The sequence below is a fragment of the Nicotiana tabacum genome, chromosome 8 (genome assembly GCF_000715075.1).
Source record: "Nicotiana tabacum cultivar K326 chromosome 8, ASM71507v2, whole genome shotgun sequence".
Lineage (NCBI taxonomy): Eukaryota > Viridiplantae > Streptophyta > Magnoliopsida > Solanales > Solanaceae > Nicotiana > Nicotiana tabacum.
In genome coordinates, this window is record NC_134087.1 from 38,993,910 (window position 1) to 39,017,096 (window position 23,187).

The following is a 23,187-nucleotide window of genomic DNA, read 5'->3' on the forward strand; positions in this document are numbered from 1 at the left end:
GACCTTTTATTAAAGAAAAAAACAAAGCAGAAATGACACCATGCTTGTCCTCTTTATACTATTCTGTGTTGTAAAGGAGTAGTTTACAGCAAAACAAATTTGAACTTTCAACAATAGCATAGAAGAATACCACCATAATCCACAACCACGATAATGACATCGAAAAGAAAGTTCTTCTTTCACTACTAAAAACAGAAAGAATGCTTTTTCTTTTTTCACATTTTACACTAGGCATCTCATTTTCTGTATAAATAATACCAATATTACTTGATACTGCAGTTCTGATATAATTTACACCGGCTCCAACATGAGACAACTTCTACATGGATTAGTTTTACAAGAATAAAACACCTAAACAACCAAAATAACCTTCATTTTGTCTTTCTATTTTTTTATTTGCAGTGAGTTCAAGGGTATAATTGTCAACTTTTATATTATATGTAATGTATATTCAATATTTATTGCAATGAACTTAGAGATGTTCAATATGGGCCGGGTCGGGCTTTAGTAATTGACGGGCTGAGCTGGGCTAGCCCACCATTCTGATGGGCCTTATAATGGTCAGCCCACCCCAGCCCTATATGGGCCTCAGGCCTCCACGGGTCGGCCCATCAGTTTTAAAAATATAATTTTATATTTTTTCTTTAAGTTCTGACCTAAAAAAAGATGATTATTTAAAAGTTGTAAAATATCTTATTGGAAATTTTTTGCAAAACTTAGTAACTTTTTATAGTGTTCCAATATATCACAATAAACACTAAAAAAAGTAAAAGACAAGACTATTTCATTCACTAAAAGTCAAAACTCAAAACAAACTATTCAAGAGAACGTCCATGACGCTTATGAGATATCTAACACATCACCTTCATCAAACACATTTGAATCCACTTATAACAAGGTTATCTTAACATCTTCACTTTCATCTACACTTGTGAGATACCCAACACATCATCTTCATCAAACACATTTGAATCCGCTTGTGACAAGGTTATCTTAACACCTTCACTTTCATCTACATCTACAATTCATATGAAATATTAATTAGTTAAATCTTAAGAATAATTAAATTTTAAAAACTAATAATATTCAAATTCACATAAAAAAATATTATCAGTTTAAGTTTGGGAAAAGTTGTGCAGCCAATTTTGAGTAGTAACAAGTGTTTGGACATTTTCATAATAAATGCAACTTCTGTACTTTGTAAGAACACATTACCAATGCTAAATGCTGATTCCGATGCTACAATGGTAATAGGAATACCAAGTACTTCACGCGCCATCACTGAAAGGTCGAGATATTTTCTAGAATGGTCCTTCCAATACGTGACAACATCCATCTCTTAAACTTCTCAAAATCAAGTTTTGGTTCCTCTTAGTAAAGATCCAATTCTGATTTTCCATCTCTAGAGACAGTATACTTTTTATTTTTTATATATTTTAAATAAATATTTTATTAGGCCTATGGGCCGGCCCAGCCTAGCCACAGTCAAGTCTCACGGGCCACATGCTTACTCGGGCCGGGCTTAAAAGCCTCCTTTTTAAATTGGTTCCGAAAATTCTAGCCCAACCATGCTAAATCACGGGCTGCGCTCTAAATGAACTAAACATTCATTAGAAAAGCATATGCGCTAAATAATCCGTGCTTATTAACCCTTGTATTGCATGCCATGCACTATAATCTCTGCATAACTTTGTCAGCAAACCAATGCCCCTCAGGATTCACACTCTTGTTTGCTCGAAAGGGTCCAATCATGCAGTTTTAAAACCCCCAACGCACCACCAACCCCACCACCATTGCAAACTACCCATAAACACCTAACAGCCACGTTAACAAAAATAAAACTTGTATCTAGAACGAAAACGGATTTATTAAGCCGAAAGAATAGAAATGTCATAGTTGGAACCATTTAACAACAAGAGCTTTCAAACAGCTCCAAATACATGATAGCAAGTAGCTACCTGAAATGCTGTTAAGTTACTTCTTACAATTGCCATTTCTTTTAACTTACTGCCTTCACTTCATTGAAGTCTCCATGTTTCTGGAGCACCTGCAGTCTGCTAGTGCACGAACATGGTAGGACGATACATACTGGTTGAAAGTTGACGGAGGAATGAACAGAAGAATGAGTCCCTTTCCAGGAATGATAGTTTATTGTATGTTAAAGATTAATGTCTTTTCGCATGAGAAAGCAACAATGGATATGCTAAACTTGAACTGGCCAACTGGAGTTAATTTCAGCAGTTCTTAGAACAGTGATTGGACTGGTTCCGGAGATGATAAAGTTGCCACGGACTTGAACTGAAATACAAATGAAAGCTTCATTACACTAAAATGATAAACAGCTGATATATGTGGAATGTACAAAAAAGAGGTGTATCATATGTATTTTTATTACAATAAACGAATTGTTGATGCTTTCTTTAAACTCATACTCATTGAGAAAAGAATGAAGTTCTATTATGTTTGAAGCTGAAAAAGTGGACATTTTTGTTCCACCATTTGTCTGAACATCTTTGCATATCCTAGATTAGCAAAACGAATAAATAAGGTTCTGATACAGTTACTTACCTTTGGTTGTCTATACTTTTCACGAATGGCATTCAGGGTGCTTCCGCTGGTGTTCAGCTGTAAATCTTGCAGCAAAAGAACTGTGGTTTTCAGCTCTAGCGCTGTATAACTAGTGTAGTGCTCCAAAGTTGGATTCTGCAAACCATTTCCAAAGTCATTTCGTGGTTGCATTACAATTGCAAAGAGAAGGGCAGATAGGGTCAAAGGAGCAAAAAAGTTGCATACCCATGGGTGGTTAGATTGATCAAGTGTCCATTTGGCTAGAAATACAGCCGATGCAGCAGTGATAGACGGAAGAAACTTAAGAAAACTATAGTCAACAAGTGTTAGCTCTGCTAAATAGTTTGCCATGAATTCCAGTTCAACAGAGGGAACCTGCAGGTTGGAGCAATTTTTACTTGGTCATATAAGCATCATTTTCTAGGACTCAACCAAAGCAAGAATGCTATCTCATCTACCTCATATGAAGCTTGTGCTGCTTGAACAAATCTCCTAAAAACAAAGGACAATGGCACAAATAAGGAGCCTGCTCTCACAAGTAACATGAGTAAAATTTGCTTATAATGCTAGCTGTAGGAGGTACCTCAGGAACTTTTTAGTGGTCGGAGCAGCAAGTTGAAAGCCCAAAAAATTCAATACTAGACTTTCCATTCTTACTACCTGACATGCGATATATTAGGCTTTTCACATCCAGAAGGAACTTTAAGTCATATCATAGAAGACAGAGAAAAACATTCTGGAAAATGCTCAGATAATTGCTCAAGTAGGAACAACTATGCATCGAATATATCATCAAAAAAAAAAGAGGAAAGCTAGATGACACAATCTAGCTAGTTCGTCTAACAGAAGATAAGCAGAATATGCTAGTCAATTTAGTTCAAACCAGCAAAAGAAAAAATTGTAGGATGAGCGACTTTGCTGGAATGGCAGTCAAAAGAACTAGCGTTGGAGTATGAAGGAGCATGTTTTTTACTATTATTGATTTACCAGGACAAATTCTGAAAGAATAGTTGGATTCATAACGATACAGAATAATATATCGGACCTAGGGCTTAACCCCAAGAACTAGCTCATGAGTTGAGGATTGTCAAAACTGTATTAAGAAGCTACAACCTATACTCTCAACCAATATGGGCCTCTAACACACCCAGGACGCCCAGTGATGGACATCAGGAGCAGGATGACATAACATGAGAGCCCAACATTGAGTAACCAAACATTGGAGATGGTTACTAATGACCTATGCAAACAGGAAAATAAACTCAAATAAACAAAAACAAAAAACAAAAACAAAAAAAAAGACTGACACATGCCTCTTACATTAATCAAAACTAAGGTTATTTAACTGCCTTTATTGCATAGCCCATCTTCATGTACATCATTCTCCATAATGATAAAGAAATCTAAAAATAGATCAGCATTTGAATGAGCATACCTCTTCTTTTGAGTAAGTGTTGTCTGTAATAAAGCAAAATTCTTCCACACGAGGGGCACAAATTTCTTCATATTTGCTGGAAGCACAAAAACAAGATAAAAGATTATACTCTGCAGAAAAAATCCAATGAAAAAATGCAGATGGAAGTTCAGCTAGTTTCTCTTTTCTGAAGCTATAATGAATTTCTTGAAATTCGGAAGAGCTGATCACCTTATTGTAAAGCACATGCACATACAAGTTAAAAGAATAAAAGAACTAAGTTAGAAGGCTCTATTTTCCACAAGCTCCCATGGAAAATATAGGGATATCTATGTGATCTACAAATTCAAATATGTAAAAACATTTTAGTTTACATTATAACCTTAAAATCTACCAATCATTACTAGACTACATTAAGAAAATATTCAACAGGAAAACATGAATAAAGGAAGTGCAAAGGCCTTCATGACTGGTCAATGGTCATCCTTGATATGATTGTCACAAACGAGAATTACTTACGAAGCAATTAGCATGCAGGTAACTCCGAGCAGCTGCAGCTTTTGTTTTTCAATGTAATTCTCAGAGAGGAACCTATCAATGAGATGTACAGTCAGGTAAAGTGTGTCCGGAACCAGCCTATATTCTTCAGAAACCTGCAAGAGGGGGAACAAGATTGATGGTCAACAGATACAATTATCCAAACACTTGACAAGTAGGAAAAGAGCTAATCAAAAGTAAGTCTGAGTTTCATAGGCCAGTGCTATTATGAATATGCATAAATGACTATGGCAATATGCGTAAAGGCTGGTTTGATTCCCAGTAAGAAAAAACAATTCCAGCATTAAATTCCGATTACTAATAGAATGTTTTGGTTGCCATTTTCATCTCTTGCATAAATAAAACTGCCTCCATTCCATCTTATGTGACACTATTTCCTTTTTAATTTGTTCCAAAGACACCTATCTATATTTATTATTTAAAACCGTCAATCAAACATTAGTTATGCAGGGATTCTTATACTGCCAAACAAACACTACATTTGTTATGCAGAAATTACTTATTCTAATCTCCCCAACCATTGTATTATTTTATGTGATAATATGCTATAATTATTTTTCCTAACCCACAACCTCCAAGGGTATTACTGGAACAAACATTTTTCAAGTTTAAAACCATACACATGTTTCATATTACAATCTCGCATCTAATTTATGATTCGATAAACCAAAAATCCAATATATATATATATATATATATGTACTAAATAATTTAGTTATTACTTTTTACCGATTACAATCGCAACATAACTTATCAGTGAACCAAACCAAATATGACAGATCCTGTCATAACTAACATCCAATGATATGCTTTCAGGAAGAAAAAAACACATGATCTTCAGGAAATAACTCAAAAGAGAAAAAAGTAGAAGTAAAACATAAAAGTTGAACAAGATAATAATGCTTTAATGTAAAGCAAATATTCAGTTGATGATGCATTCGGAAAAGGAACCACTTATCAAAAGATCAAAGTAAAAGAAATCAACAAAAAGGTTATCTACTATCACTAACTTAGGTAGGGGAAAAAGATGTGAGAACATTTTGTTTATTAAGAACAACAAAATCCTGCTTAAGATACTCTTTCACATAATATTAAGCATTGTAAAAATATCAAGTAAGCTAACTGACCTCCACCAGCCAATCAATTAGAATACCTCGCATACCCTTGTTAACGTCCCGCTGCAGCTTTTCCATGTAATTAAATGAAGGCCGCCGGTCAAGCTGTTCGTGAGAAGAAAATGTCTTTGAGTAATTGAGCAACAGAAAGCTTTTTTCTCAACAAGTGGTCCTCCTTAGGTTGACAAAGAAAGGGGAAGAGTACATCTCTTAAACTTGTTCAGAAGTATAAAAACCTATTTCACTCCCTTGCCAGAAAAAGTGCTTAAAAGATAAACTATTTCATTGTTATTATCCATGATAATATTTTTTTTAATCAAATACTAAAGGCAACACCAGGTTGATGTTGTTTAGATGGTTACGGTTGCTGAGCAACACTAGGTTGATGTTGTTTAGATGGTTACAGTTGCTGATGCTATCACTAGACTTATCAGCAGTGCGTCAGTCATTTTCAAAGTAGTGACAGGAATGCATACAAACCTCCATGGCATGCAAATTGCTATATATATCAGGAGCATATAGACTACACATTAGTGGATCCTTGTGCTTTGAATCTATATCTGCTATACCAAGAGAATCGGAGCCTTCTTGTTTCTGGCAAACCTTGGTTTCATCTGCACGATGAAACAGAAACAAAATAAGGCCCTTCCAGGAAAAACATATCAAATAGAAAGATATCCTTTCAGAACTATTAATGCATTCATGCAAATTAGATGATTAAATGTTGCAAGCAATGACAGAAGATCAGCCAGATTAATAAGTTTTCCTGCCAACAATTTGCTTTTTACCTTTCTGGAAAAACGTTTCTGCAGTCCATCCATTTGTGAACTGACACATTACCCCTTTTATAATGGATACATAAAAAACCTATTCCCTTAAAACCACAAACACATGTCACTGGTAAGGTAGTATGCACTCAATTGGTTTCTTCACCCTTTCCGTTGTGTGCATTACATTGTCTCTTAACTTCCAGTTATTCTAAGATCTCCATTTCTTCTGATGGTAGTACGTGTCAGATACTACATATTCAAGTGAGCAAGATCTCTCTTTAGAAGTTAATTAGCTTAAACTCATTCTTTTTTGCATAGTTATCTTAGTTACAGTTTAATTCTACGTATTTGTCTGTGAGAGCAATTAAGGTTGCAGCCATACAGAACAAGGGCGCATGAGGAACAGGGAAAAGAAACAGTCTACTGAATTGAGATTTAATATAATGCAAAATGCAGTGAATAAAGTCATTACAAACTTCTATTCAAGAGATTGCGATCAAAATTATAACATTGAATTCAAATCGATACCTAATGTAATGATGATGAGATATCTGACTTAGACAAAGGGATATAAGCAGTTTTGTACTACTAACGAAAACATATATCATTACAGAACTTCTCGCGCTCTTAGAGAATTGCATGTGGTTCCATCAGAACCTTTCACATAAGGATCAGATTCAACGGTGTTTCATATTAATATAAACTTTTTGGCAGTCCCAGCGATCTTGGTAGAACTATTCAAAATGATAAAGTTTCCAGAACGGTTAACACTTAACAAGTATATTAGTTGTTGGTCCCTATGAACAAGCATGCAACAATTATCACAGATTTGAACAGAAACCAGATTTTTTTTTTCAAACTTAAAAGGAGCAGACACAGCTCAGTCACGATAGTTGCACTTCAGACTACTTCAAAAGAGTGAATAAATCAGAATATTCGAAGGCTTCAAATCTTGCATGATAGCACACAATATCGTACCTTTTTCTGTTGTATTCGGGACTGCAATGGCTGTAGGTAAACTCCTATTCACAGGCATAAGATCAACAAAACCACACTGTGCTGGAGTGATATATTTACTTGGGTGAGTTAATGTAAGGTCCTTGAAGCGTGCTTGTGAACAGTGTTCTTGTGATTTCTCGATCTTTACTTTTTTTGCTTCTTCAATCGTGTTTTCTTTTCTATCTTCATTATGCGGTCTTTTTACCAAAATAGCAGGTGTCACCTTTGAATTCCTCGTATCAGAGAATTTCTTAACCTATCACCATTAGACAAGTTGACATCATTGGCCACATTTTGATAAATATTGAACAAAGAGATAGATTCACCACTGAAGCTCCATTCGATGAAACAAAGACACTAGTTCAATAACCAATATTATGTCCAGCAAAGTGATTTCATTTCGAACGAAAGAGCGAATATGATATAATGAATCTTGAAAAAAACAACTCGCCTGAAATTTGCTTCTATTGATGCAATTCATGTATGAATTTTCACAAAGCACATTGGTGACATCCCTGAGAACGGCCCTTCGCTTAGGCTGTTGACAGGCTGTACTAGCATTAGTAACTGGATTATTCTCATCCGAGGCAGATCTTTTGTACTTAGTTCCCTGTGCTCCCAGTCCCTGTTTGTTATCCTGTCTGACAGACGGGTGTCGAGGTGGTAATCCTCCTGATGAACCCAAGGCTTTTGCCCGTGATCTTGTGATTCGCATAGTGGGCTCTTTAAGATTAGAAGATCCAATTGTCATATTTGCATTCCTCATTGATCCAGGTGGTGATATGCCTATTATCTGGGCTACAACTGCACAGCCAACATTACATCATCATAAACCTTCAATAGCCAAAGATAAAAATGGCACATAAAAGTGTTAAGAAAACGATACTGTGGAAACAAATGTGTAACATGGACCTATAAGCGGGAACTTAACATTAATCTCAAAAGACATATCATAGAACTTTATAAAGCAGCATAAACAGTTCTTCAGCAGTGTTGTCAATGGTGAAAAGCAAGAGAGTGTCGAAAGACTTGGGGCTTTAGCAAGGGCCCGAAGACGAAAAAAGAATAAAGAATATATATGTAATGCAAGAAAACACAACCAATAAAAAGAAACGACAGTTATATAGATAAATATGTAGGGCTCTGACAATATCATTCATCAGCAAGCTCGGATACATTAAAGTAAAGCAAATAAATGAACAAGAAGATGACTAGTGCATGATCGGTTTTTGACATGACCAGCATGTGATCTAATGGGAATTGAGAAGCTCTTCATCAAAAAGCATGAAACTACTATGAACTGGTACAGTAACTTGAACTTGGATTCATCTTATCCAGTTAACTATATGCAACTTATGCCAGATGGAGCTATTTATATAGAAGCAGCAAGTAACATCTACAAACACAGAGTCAGAATATCCAACACTATTGATGTAACCTCATAATGTTAGTTTGATTGTAGCATTCATTTAAGCATAAAATTGATTAGGAAAAGGAAGTAAAGAACAAGTGAAAAATTTAGAGGAGTTTTCATTAACTTAGATAATGAAAGTCAGTCATACCAAAAACAAAACAATGTAATAAGCTACAAAGGAACAAACCGGTCATTACTTTGTTTTCTTCTTTTCGTCAAGTGCAGTCAATATTTTCAAACTATGCTATTTTTGTTACTATGTTTAGTAGATTTTCCCATGACAAACAGAAAAAGATCCACCTTTTCATACAGACTGTCTTTTTCCTGACTTTCTTTATCCGCTTTAAACTGTTCCATGAAAGATGGTATTACATTTTCGCATGACCACTAGCAATCTACTAAAAGAAACTTAAAGTAAAGAGGTCCAAAACTGTAAGAGAGCTAAAAAAGGAAATCTAGATCTTCAAATGCAGCAGGCAAAAGAATCCCCCTCTGACTCGTTTGATCAACTAAGGATCAATAACAAGCGTATATACAATCATATATTCTGATTAAAAGCAGAAGGATATTATCTGGAGAGAAGCAAAGATGAAAAAGTGCTACAAACTTAATAACCAAAATATCTTTATGCTAACATCTAACCAGTGGTAAGAGCTTATCTAATGCTCTATTCAACAACAAACTGCCAAGACTCATATGTTTTTTATGTTCCCACCTTCTAGTTAAGCTTGATTCTAACTTTTTTTTTACAAGGAAAGAATAAAGGGCGCCTGCTAAGTGTGATCTAACTAGACCGGAATATCTTAAAAATGACACTATATGTAGGACGGTCACCTATATCTTAAAGAGTGAAATTCACCTGCATTGCGTTCCACCACAATTCTAGAGCTTTGTATAAATAAGAAGCAACAGTCATAGTACTCTTGAACCAGGGAACAAGCCTGCATCAAACATTTACTTATGAGTTAAGCATTACGGTCTGAAAAGGAAAGATAGCACATAGCATTCGCACGGAAAGTTCTACTAATGTAAAGTACCCTACTCATACATTGTTGCTGCAGATTAAGTCATTCAGTTTCAAAATTTAGCACCTATCCATTAAAAGGTAGACCTTACATATAAGCAATTGGTGCATGCTGGACTTCGACTCTATGTGTATAATCCACCTCTATTGTCCACGACAAGTTTGAGGGAACATACATACATGTAGGGTGACAACAAGTGAGATACTTTTTTTTTTATAATGACAACCAATGAGATACTAAATTTAAAATATTACTTTAGTATTATATTAAACAGAAAGCAAATAATCAAGAGATATCATTCATCTCAGTCAACGTTTAAGCAATTTAATTACCTTTTTGTATGCAACAGATAATTTTTAATTCTAAAAAATCACTCAATTTGATCTACTCGGAGATTTTCTTAAAAATCCATAAATAAACTCAAAAATAAGAAGTTAGCCTAAATCCTCTGAAAATGGCACGACAGATCCATCAATGTTCTTCAATTGGAAATTCAAGTCCACTGCAAAACTCTATTTCCTTCTAACTTCTAGTTCCACAAGCAAAGCAAAAGTATTAGAACAATTTTTTTTTCAAAAGCAACCTGAAAAGATAGAATTAAATAGCTTTAAGATCTCAAAACAAAAAATGCACCATAAATTTTAAATTGTTTTTTCAACTGAGAATAACAAATAGGAAAATACAAATTAAAAAATGCAAATCAAATTAGTTTCATTAGCAACCAAAGAAATAAATTAAATAGCTTTCCAACCTCAAAAGATAACCAAAATACACCATAAAATTTTTAAAAAGTAAAAACTACAACTAAGAACAAAAATAAAAATGAAAATAATAATCTATATCATTTTTATAAGTAACCATAAAATGATAATTACACAGTTTTTCAACCTCAAAAGACAACAAAATGCACCATTAAAAAAAACTACAACCAAGAACCAAAAATATTAAATAAATAAATTAATAAATCCAGAGTCCAATTCGGAAAATTCAGGAAAATCGCTAAGCTCACAGATCCGAAAGCAAATCCTCCAGGATTTCACAAATGGAGCTCAAAATTATTCAAAAATTCAAAATCAATCCATTATTCGTCGCAAAATACTGCGATGTTATGGTACATTGCAGCTAATCAACTAGTACAATATACATATTCATTTGTACATATATAAGTTGAGCTTACTCTGCGTTGTTAATAGCTTATGAGCTAACGACACCGTTAAAATGGAGGTGCCTCGATAGCAGAGCTAGGGTTTCTATATTCTCCGATCAATCAATGTAGCTCGTCTGTGTGGTTTCAGGGGGGCGGGGTGGGGGGAGGGGGAGTGAGAGTGAGAGAGTCATGATACATATATAACACTGTAGATGTGGAAGGGGTAGGGTGGGTAGTGAAGGTGGGGTGGGTGGGGGATGAGTGAGAGCGGGATGGTCCATAGTTCAAACTTCTGATTCTGAAAAGCCAAAAAGAAAAAAGAAAATGAAAGAGTTTTTCTAATTACTCCGTCGGGTCTATCTTTTCATTTTTATACTATTTTGGTTAAGATTTTAAGAAATTAGAATTGCTTGTTCTTTTCTAAATAAACAAATCTTATTTGTTGAGAGTTAAAACTTAAAAGGGTCTAACCGAATTTTTAAAAATAAGTGATTTTGAATAACAGTTGAAACCACAAAAAAAGAGCAAAAAATTCACATTTATCTTTGAAAAAGAAGCAAAATTGTAATTAATTGTTTCATGACAAAAATAATTTTACCAAAAAATTATGTTTACTACAATATTTTTCTTTAATTTATCTCATATGTCTCGCACACTCTTTTTTCTTTACTCACAAATATCTAAGTTGCTTAACTAAAGTATCGAATCATAATTTGAAAGTTAAAATCATTTTTTGAAAATTGACCAAACTCAAATTATAACTCTAACATTAACAAAATTGTTTCTCAAATGATTTAACCAAATACAAACTAAGTACTAATATTCTAAAGTACTTTCATAAAATTTCCTGTAAAAATAAGTATCCAAAATAAACATATTTTAGAAAACACCCAAAAGAGCCATGTATGTTTCTTTTTTTTCAATTTTTGACCTTCTAGAACTTTTGAAATTTATTTTACACTTCCACGATTTTTAAGATTTTTTATTATCTAACTTATTACATTTTTAAATTTGATATGATATTCTCTATCACACTTACTTTTAACCATTATTTTGATTTTTTGTCCCCACCCTCTCTAACATAGTAGCATTAACCTCTTAAGTATTGTATCTAAATCAAACATGATTAAATAAAATGAAATGAAAAGAATAATCTTTTACCATCACTTTGTAGTATTGAACCTTTTTTGCGATTTTATGCTTGAACAAAATGTATTGTGAAGATTTGTTATATATTTTGAGTATTAGTAGGAAAATAATTGTCTCATCATCATAATCACTTTTCCTTTTTTGTTTCAATTTTCTGATTTTTCACTTTTGGGGATTAAGGTTCTTTGGATGGGGTCGGGGATTTGTTAAGATAGAAAATTAGATCCTATTTCATTGATAGATTGGAAAATATATGATAATAAAAAGAGTAATTATGTATTAGCTAGTTTTCACATATGTATGGGCTAGGGAAGCGATTCAAAAATCTATTTGTTTTAGGTATTTAATTTAATTGCTCTAATTTTATACGATAATTATAATTTAGTCGGTCATAGTATGTTACTTACCTTTTTTTATTATTACTAGTATCTATGAACGTGCGTTGCACGTTAATAATGGCACATGATGGTTTAAACATTTAAATCATTTAAATGTCGAAAAATATTATTACATTAGCATAATACCTGAATTCAAAATGAAAAGACATCATCAGAAACTTACATAAATGATCAATTTAGTCATGTTAGTTCGATAACTATGTATTATAATTTAAAAGTATTTAATGTGATGGTATCTTACTGAACATTTCTTTCTAGACGATGCTTTTTAGTATACGTTTCCTTCTATTGCGGTAAATATAGTTCAATATTTAGGATTTTTGTCTTTGTGCTTTATTTATTACCGTAAATTATTTACACACAAATTTGAAGTATATTCTTTATTTTAGGAAGACGAAAGTTGAATTCGGGGATAAAAATATACTTAGAGCACATGACCAATATCATAATTTTTGCATGTATGATGTTATTGTCAAAACTTCTATATACTATTTATGTGCTATTACATAAGCTATTCGACGGATCTAAGTCTTTCAGTACATGATGTCACACCTTCTTTTTACCTACACCTCCGGAAGGAGGGTATAAGGGAGTTTTTCCAATTAAAGGACAATCGAAACAGAATTATTATTAAAGATTCAGAGTCGCCCTTGGGAGATTTATGGTGTCCCAAGACACCAGTTGAATCCCGAATCGAGAAAAATATTGACTATGTTTAACAGCCCGCGAACCAGAAATCCGGGTAAGGAATTCTGTTAATCCGGGAGAAGGTGTTAGGCATTCCCGGGTTTCGTGGTTCTAGCGCGGTCGCTCAACTGTTATATTTGGCTTGAATTATCTGATTTTAAACAATTATGAACCTATGTGCAAATTTTAACTTTAACCGCTTTTATTCATTTTTAAGAGAATTGCAACGCCATCAAAACACGTCTCGAACCACGTCACATAAATGCACCCGTGATTCTTGACGTATTTCAAGATCGTTGAGATTTTGATTTGGGTCACATAAATGCGCACCCGAGTTTAGGAAAGTAATATTATTAAATGGCGCGCCTAAAGCAACTACGCATTTTTCAACTTTGCGAGGGTCGTGAAAATTTAACTAAATGGCACGCCTCGGTTTCTAAGGATTAAAATTAATTACACAAGGGTCATGGATTATTTAATGAAAATGGCGCACTTCAAGTTTTCTATATAAAAAAAATAAAAATAAAAAGCTAACTAGCTTTGTGAGGGCCATTGATTATGGAAGGTCAATATGGATAGATGTATAGAGATTAGTTTTTGACATGTACATCAAATGGATTCTACCAACATGGATCCTGAATTCTAAAAATCCTTATACACTTTGTATTTTTTAAATCAAAATAAAAAGAAATTGATGTATCATGAAACAATTGTATTGCAATATTACATGAGCCAGAATACACAAATGACTTGTACAAGAACAAATACCCAGTTCAACATTTGTTAGGTGCGTGAATAGTCGACTTAAACGATTATACTGCCAATTCACGCAATACACTTTCAATGCTTGAAATTAAAAAAAAAACTCATGTGATATTGACACATACAGCTTCAATTGACTTTTCGCTAGAATTCCAATTTTTATACACTTCCTGCTAGTTATACGAGAACTCATGTAAATCTTTGAATACAAATGAGATCGCAACTAATCATGAGAAGCCTATCAAATATTCGTACATGGAAACAAGAATAGAAAAACAAACCATCGGACAATTTGAATCACTTAGCATGAGTACATGCTTGTCAATTTACAACTGTGACCAACTAGTGATTACAACTGCTAAATGATCAGTCCCCTGCAATGACTAAACTCCACAATGCCATACAAATACACTTCTATTCTGATTAGCATGACTCAATTTTAAAGAATTAACTGACAGCAGGATGCAATGAACTAAGATTCAATTCCAGCATCAAAACAAACCATATCATCATAAAAGTCCATACATTTTAGAAACTCATAAGAGAGTAGGAAGCAAAATACTTATTTCCTTCGACAAATAAACCTTGGAACAATCTTAACTAGTACATATTTATCAATCCAAAAGATCCTGAGTTAGCTATATTCAACCAGGCTCAAATCCAGACCTTAAAGCAAAAACAAGCAACCAACCAGATATATTTAAAAGGCTTCAACTAAAAGAGATACCCATCCAAACTATCATGTAATATACAATATTCAGAAAGTTATTCTCTTGATCACATATTCAGGGGTAGAGGGGTGACGATCAAAACTACCTAAATGAAACAGAAACAAACAAGTAAACTAACACAACATAAATCACATTCAAAGCTCCATAAATCCATCTTTTATATATTCCAAGCCAAGCTTTACATTAGGTGGAAATAGAAGCGAATACCTGGAAAAGAGGGTAAACAATGAAGAAATGAGACTCAACAAGCTCAAACAATCAGCAGTACAGCAGATAACCTCAGATTCAAACCAACAGGTGTCGAGATCGACCCCAGAAACCCGTAGAGTATCTACTTGTTCAACCAACTTCACATCCCACTCAAAACGAAATCCATTCTACTTTAAACACTCAAATGAACTAAACTAGACTGGACAGATTGAAAATTTGAGAAAGAAAAATCAAAACAAGAGAGATTAATGAAACATTGAACTAGGATTCATTTCAGGAATTCGAAATCTAAGAAATTACCAAGATAACTTAATGAAACAATAGTTTCTACAGCTGCCTGGTATTTTCAGAATTTCTCCTCTCAGTATTTTTAGAGTATCCGGATCTCCCTCCCTCCTATTTTAGAATATCCAACTGCTGTGTATATCTTAATGCTTATCTCTCTCTCTATCTCTGCCTCTCTCTCCTCTAATGTTCTCCTCCTACAAAGTCAGTCCTTGCTTCTTATATATCAGTGAGTATCCCCCTTTTAAGGTGTATTCTGTCCTTTTTCTTATGTTCCCCTCCCTTTCCAAATTGTATACCCTTTTACACCTGTATTTTTAGTCTTTAATTATATCCCCCATGTTCTCTGATTCCCAACTCCTAAAAGGGCATTAAGCCAGCCACTACCAGTCCCCTTTTCATTCTTAATTCATTCCACTACTTAGTGCTTATAATTAATTCAGTAGTGCATTTCCTAGACCCTACCACTATTGAGAAGCCCTCTAATTAATTATTGACAAGTTTCCCTGCCTAAATTACCCTCAAGGCTTCTGTTATTCATACCCCCTAAGTTCCGAAGTACCATAATTATAGTAAACAAAAGACTAAAACCTTTAACTAGATTGAAAAATCAAAATCGCTATTAAATTACTTAACGACATACATGAATATGATATTCATCAAAGGCAATCGAATGGATAATTCACAATTTTAAACCTAATTCAAACCTAAGAAGAGAAAAAGACGGGGCAGAAGTGGAATAATAACAAGAAAAGAAAAGAAGTAGTGCTGGATACTCACCAACTAAACTCGAAGTTAGAATCTTATAACTTGATTCATACAAAACTGATACCAATCGCTTTTTTCTGTTGAGAAAGAGCGAATGACATCAATTTTGTAACGAATCAGCCTTCTCGAGTCGATGCATGCCACCAGTTTTGACAGTATCGAGTTGTGAGTTTTTAGAGCTTAAATTTGGATCTAATATTCGAGGAGTTCTAGAAAGATTCGAAGGAAACCATTCTGGGATTTGTAAAGAGGGGGTCAAGGTGGTCATATGGTATTAGTTTGGGGTTGATTGGGTAAACTAGGGTCCGGGTCCGATCTTCGATCTGAAATTCGAGGGATTTGACTAAGATTCGAAGGCAATGGTTCGGGGATTTAAGATGATGGGGTGAAGGAGAATCAATGGCGTTAATTTAGGGTTGTTTGGGCCACCGGAACCGTCGTGAGGCGATTTCCGGTGGGCGAAGGGCGGTGGTGTGAGGCGGTGAGAGACATGGGTGTCTCTGAAGAGACGAAGGAGACTAGGTAGGGGCTTTAGGGGGCGGGGTGTGTTACACATATATATACAGGTTGTGGAATTGAATCCAAACCGTTGGATCAATTGAGATCAACGACGTGGATCAATCCACTTATGTAAAACGGAGTCGTTTTGGCCGGTTGGGGGATTGGGTCGGTTATTGGGGTGGACGGGTCGGGTTGCGAGGATAATATTAGACCGTTCGATCGAATGAAACGAATGGTTCAGATCAACAAACATGAAACGACGTCGTTTAATCGATGCTGAAGACGGACCGGGTTGGGGCTGGTTTTGGGCTGGATTGGGGTGGGTTTCCAGTGCATTTTATTTGGGCCTCTTGAATTAAATTGAATTTGGCCAAATTTGACTTCCTTCTATTTCATTAATTCCTTTTCTTTTCTTTTCTTCTTTTTCTTTCAAAAAATTAAACTTAAAAATCCTAAATTAAACTACAGAAGACCTAAATTAGCTTAAAAATATTAATTAACTTTAAATAACACCTATCACAAATAATTAAACACTTAAATTAAAAGAAAATCACACAATTTAACCAAAATACAAAAATTTGTTTATTTTTTTTTGTGAATTTTCATTTTTGTAAAACACCTAATTATTAATTAATTCTAAAAAATGTAAAAATCAAATCTTAAATGCAAATGATATATTTTTTGTATTTTTGATGCATTAATAAAATTAAACATGCACACAAATACATGCGAACAATCAGGAAAATCACACAATAATTCCTAAAATAACACATAATCAAAGCCAAAACCTAATTTTGGGAATTATTTTGGGGTAATTTGTCTGAGGCAAAAATCACGTGCTTACAACTGCCTCTCTTTGTCCGAAAACACGAAGAGTTTTCGTGCAAAGATAAAGTGAGCGGATACGAGATAAGGAAAAATAAACTTGACAACAAACTTGTATGGTAGAAGGTCATTTGGTATTAAAGGATTTAAGTATTTTTTTTTATAGTAATTATTGATATCATTTTCTGGTAAGTCAAAAACTAAAAAACAATTTGTTTTTTATCATAAAACTTCGGAATCAACCTTTTATTTAGTTGACCGGCATATTCATTTTTGCTAGCTAAAATAGCTTTTAAATTTCTATCATGCAATTTGCACAAATTGCATTTTGATCTAATGATGGAAATATTTCCGTTATTAAATACACTACTATTACCATTAGGGTTGATAACTAAGTGTTCTAGAAGAACCGATTCATCTTTTATTGGATGCTCTTCTTCGTTTCTGATACAAAGCAAGAAGTCACTGTATTGGATTCGTTTTTACTTTATATTTCTTGTCAGTTGAATCTTTTTCATTTGATTCCATAAGTATAATTTTGGCAAGGTAGTACAGTCTCTTCTTTTGTTGATTTTTGAACTACTGTAGTACTTAACAAAAATCATCTTCCAGACCATTAGTTTTTCATCAAATGGTTCATTGATATTTAATATATCTCTAGAACTCCGTGCATTATTTCGATTATTTGACATTTAACCATAAGCGCTTTATTCCATATTATCAATTATGCTTTCCTTTTAAATTTCACATTATTGCTCTGCTTTGTTATATTTGTGATGGTTATTTCAGTTGTTTGAAGAGGTATATCAAGTCTAAAGTGAGTGACCTCATAATAAAATCCTTGTTGGTACACCACTTGTTATTATTGCGAACAGTATCATGCCTCTTGATATGATATTTGCAAGTAATGCATGACATAGAAAAATTATTTTGATTCCGCCTGAGGCATCTACAAAGGATAATCTCCCTATACCAGAGTCGATTCTTTGTAATATAGTCTTGAAAGCTTGTTCTTGCTCAAGGTTTAGCTTTGATTGTGCTTCCTCAAGCACTTGTATGGCCGTTTGATTCTTAATAACATACTAACCTTTTTTTACTATGTGATTAGTTTTTTAATCTTTAACGCTCTTTTTTACAGAATAAATTTATGTACCCTAAGATTTTTATTTAACTTGAAAAATAATTTTACTCATATTATGAATTTAAAAATAATTGAATTGGATTCTCTTGCTAAATAATTAATTGAAAGATTTAATTATTTGATCTTAACATAAAAAAAATTATTTTATGTTAATTAGATTCTTAATATTAGTTCATCTCTTCTTTTGAATATTTAATCTTAATTATAATTTTATCCACCATAAATTTTATTTTCAAAGAGAAAAAAGATCGATCTGACATTCCACTTTTAGATCTTTATATTTCTAAAATCATTAGTGCTATTGATTCTTACAAATCATTTTTCTTTCTCTTTCTTAAATATTCATAAATACTTTCTTAGTTGTTGTTTCATAATTGGTATATTTTTCAATATTACACGAAAAATTTATTAAAAAAAATATTATTTTAGTAGAAAAATAGTTCAAATATAATATAAAATATATCGTGGGAAATTTTTTTCTCTCAATTTCAAAGTTTTATGTAATCAATTTAATATTACTTTTATTTTTTCTTGCTATTGGATATTATGGGGTGGGAATGTATTGCCAATACGGAGGATTCTTATGAAATTGATTTTATTAAATATTCCTACATATTTGTAATAAGAATGTAATAGACAAAATTCACTAATTTTAAATATTATAAAACTTAACATAGAAGGTATTGTAGTCCAAAAAATAGGTTATTATAGTTATATCCTTTCCCTATGAGTTCTTTTGTTTAATATTTTATGGCTAGTTTGGTCTATCAATATTATATTCGTGCTTTTATAATAGTATACAGAAGATATAGACTCTCTTTATTTCTAAATGGATTTGAACAATATAATACATTATCAAATTATATTAGTAATAGGACATTATAATATGTTTTCAAATTAAATTAGTAATAGAAACTTCAAAAATACCTGAATAATATATATATATAGTATTGATCAAATTAGAGCATATTAGAGCATTTTTCTTTGACGTGTTTTTGGTTTTCATGTTTTAAATGCTTAGGAAATAAACTAATGCATGTACATCAATTTGATTTTTCGCTTGCTGGTAGTTTTTATATTCTAACTATATTTGTGAAGTCCAAAATAATAGAATATTATTTCTTTGAAATATTTGTCGTAAAAATACTAATATTTTTTAATTGTGCCAACTTAATGCTCATAGGTTAGGTGAGATCGTGGGATTCATCATAAAGGATTCCTAACGTGTAGTATTATGTCCTAAAACTAGTAGGATTATAAAGCTAATTAATGTCTAGAACTCCGGTTATATCCTTTTACTATAAGTTATTATGCTTAATATTATAAGGTTATTTTTGTAAACCGACACTGTATTCATGCTTTTATAATAATACTAGTTATTATGTACGTGCGTTGCACGTTAATAATGACATATGATGGTTTAGTCAATTCTTAATATGAAGGGACACCAAATTAAATGAATAAGATAAATATCAATAATAAAACAACCCTTAAAATATATACATATGTAAAGCCGCTATAATTTAAAATGACAAGAAATGTTTACCGTATAGTAATATTTACAATGTATAACGTGTTTCTCAAAGGTATTGGCATTAAGTTTAGGGAATAGTTTTACAGAGGGGTAATAGGCAATGAGGTAGCAAAATTTTGACCAACACACCAATTTAAGTAGAAAAATCGAATTTGTCAAATTACTAACATGTAGCTCAAAAATAAAGTTGAAATAGTAACATATTGGAGAATACTGGAAAATTACCTAAAAAAAAAGAAATATTGTAATGAAAATCTACTGGAGTGACAGAGGATTGATAAATCCCTAATCCTTTTCTATTTTGATTTTTGTATGAATTATTGAATGAGTATCTTCTTTGTCTCTGCAATCTCTTGTCTTCTTGATTCTTTTGTCCAACTCTATCACGTCTTCCTCAGCTTCAGGGGCAACAATAATTCCAACTTCATGCATCTCTTCAGCAACTAAGTCCCTTTTAGCTCCATTGCCTTGAGGTCTTTTATCAATTTTCACCAGAAAAGTAAATTCTTTATTTTTACTCAAGATCATCTTCTGGTAAAATTCCGAGTCTTCTTTCTGTAGCATTAAAAGGAATATATTAGCTGAAATATTATTTTGCTGAAAGGAAGCACAATAGTATTCAAATAGCCGTCAAGTTATATATTAAGTATACTAATACTAAATATAAAAGTGAAAGATAAAATAATCTTTTCCGAGATCGATTGGATATACTCTTTAACATCACAACCTAGCAAGTATCTTGCAGCATCAAAAAGTGTAATATTGCTATGTCGATCGCCATCAAACACATCAATTTTTAGACGATATCTACAAAGTAATGCATAACTATATTAATAACTTAATTAATATCAAGAGATATAAAGGAAGTGAAGGAGTATGAATATTACCTTTCTTCGTGGTCAACGTTTTTTGACATACAACAACTACAATTCGCAATTTTATTTTCAATATTGACTTTTTTATAGCATTTCTTGCAAGAAGAATACCACAACTCATCCTTGTCTACAAGCATTGTTATTCGTGCATTAAATCTACAATATGAATCCTACAAATAACAATTATTTAATTTTGTTTAGCACGTTCAAAAGGAGTATAATCATTCTAAAGTATTTGACAAAACTTACCTTCATAGTTGCAGATGAACCATTTATGATATCTTTGATCTTCACTTCTTTGGCTTCTCTAATTAGCTTAGATGACATTAAAGTAATATCTTTATTTTGCGCTTTCATACCATCATGCCTGTAAATATGAAATTTAATGGATTATCAAATATTTTCTGGCATCTTAAGAAGTAACATTTTGGGTCAACAAATAATGTCATATCTTACCAATTTTGCATCTCTTTTGCTCTTTGAAATGTTGGGTGAATCAACACACTACTAATGTGAGTCGTAGATATACCAAAATCCCTACTCACAAAAGACAAATAAAGCTTAGTATAAATTTAATTGATAAAGAATTAATTTGGCTTATAAAAATTTCTTATATAATACCTTGAAAAATCAACCCTTTCACATCACAAAATGCTACGATAGGTCTCTCATCTATCAGTTGTTGTAGAATTTCACCATCTTTTTCAACTAGCTCACCCCACATGGTTATAGTTTTACGATCATGCCTAAATTTTACAATCAAAATATGTATTAATTGTGCAAGAAATAAGTAAATATTTTATCTGTTGTAGTTACTTAATATAAAAATTAAATGGCTTAACTAATTTACTTACGTTTCATCTGTAACTATTATTTCGAGCCTCTTTTTTTCCCCACCATTGATGGTCCCTTTGCTTTTATCGGTATGCAGATTACGTCTATGAAAAGTATAAAGAGAAATCACACGTAAGTTACAAAGTAACTATTAAAAGGAATTAATGTGAAACTTAAATACAACAAAATAAAAGTATCCAATGTATTATCAAAAGATAGCGAGAAGAAAATTACCAAATAATGTTCCGATGGTGGATTTTGTTGCCTCTTCTAAAGGTAGAAAATTATTCGAAAATTTTGTGGTGGAAAAGTGGTTGGTGCATTCCGTAACTGTAGTATAATTGCTAAAATATTTTCCAACTCTTTGTGCACAGATAAATATGTAGAATTAGCAGCCTTCACGCGACCATTTATAATGTAATAGCTTTTGTTTTGTTGAAATAAATTTTTCCAATCTTCAACATTTTTATTGAAGAGTACTGCCTGGATCTTTGTTCCCTATAAATTAATATAAAAATAATTTTAGATTAATTAAAAATAACAAAAATAAGTAATAAATTAAATCAAAATAATATACAAAATAAGCCTACCTCTTCGTCAACAAATGTTAAATGCCAACGCAAACCCTCTCCTTTGTTGTTCTTATATTTTATTATTGGTCCTCTTCGAATAACCAATACCTTAATTACCCATTCAACATCATAAAGTTTAAGGTTATTCATTGGGACACATTATTTTTCCAAATCCGATTCCATTACACTGTGCGAAATACCTGCAATATATAAGTATAAGCTGCAAAATATTATGTAATAGCTGAAAATTAATATTGTTACACTAACATTAGTTGAAATAACATAAACCATTAATCTCTAAAGCTATACAATTTAAACATAATACTACTTCAATGTAAAAGACTTTGATACATAAAACTAAAAACTACGCCGAAAAAGAAAGAAGTACGAGACAAAAAACAATTACAATAAAAGTTAAGATGTCATTGTTTTTCTCTCTAGTTCATATACATGACCCTAAAGCATTTTACGAAAACGGGAACAATAAAGAGAACTAATAATACCTTTGGAGAAAATTACTTCGTTCTACGCCAAAATCTTTAGAGAATAATAAACAATGTGGAACCATATCATCTTTTATAGGAATAATTGGCTTATTCTTTTCCTAAATGAATTCGTGCATTTAAGCTGAATTCTATGGGAGAAGATTAAATAAGGAAAAATATTGTTGTCAAAAAAGGAAAAGGCTACAGGAAAAACGTTGGCGGTGAGTAGACTGAATTTTATGGGATAAGATAAATAAAGAAAAATATTCTTGTAAAAAAGGGAAAAGGCTTAAAAAAAAGTTGAGCTAAAGAAACCAATCGTAAACCAAATCGTCAAGGAAAAGGCTTAAAAAAAAAAGTTGAGCTAACCAAATCGGCCAAATCGTAAACCAAATCGGCCAAAAGGTAGGTGTGTAGAAT

General features: G+C 32.6%; 1 protein-coding gene across 1 annotated transcript; it reads right to left on the reverse strand.

Annotated features, from left to right (window-relative positions):
* Window positions 1-1,849: 1,849 nt before the first annotated feature.
* LOC107811824 (cyclin-A2-2-like) lies at window positions 1,850-11,180 on the reverse strand. The gene is made up of 13 exons (XM_016638621.2): window positions 11,041-11,180; window positions 9,698-9,779; window positions 7,876-8,228; window positions 7,404-7,680; window positions 6,136-6,269; window positions 5,668-5,760; window positions 4,502-4,635; window positions 4,004-4,079; window positions 3,152-3,228; window positions 3,027-3,060; window positions 2,794-2,943; window positions 2,569-2,703; window positions 1,850-2,298 (listed from the first exon to the last, which is right to left on the reverse strand). The coding sequence occupies exons 3-13, from the start codon at window positions 8,188-8,190 to the stop codon at window positions 2,245-2,247; spliced, it is 1,479 nt and encodes a 492-aa protein (XP_016494107.1). The 5' UTR covers window positions 8,191-8,228; window positions 9,698-9,779; window positions 11,041-11,180; the 3' UTR covers window positions 1,850-2,244.
* Window positions 11,181-23,187: the final 12,007 nt, after the last annotated feature.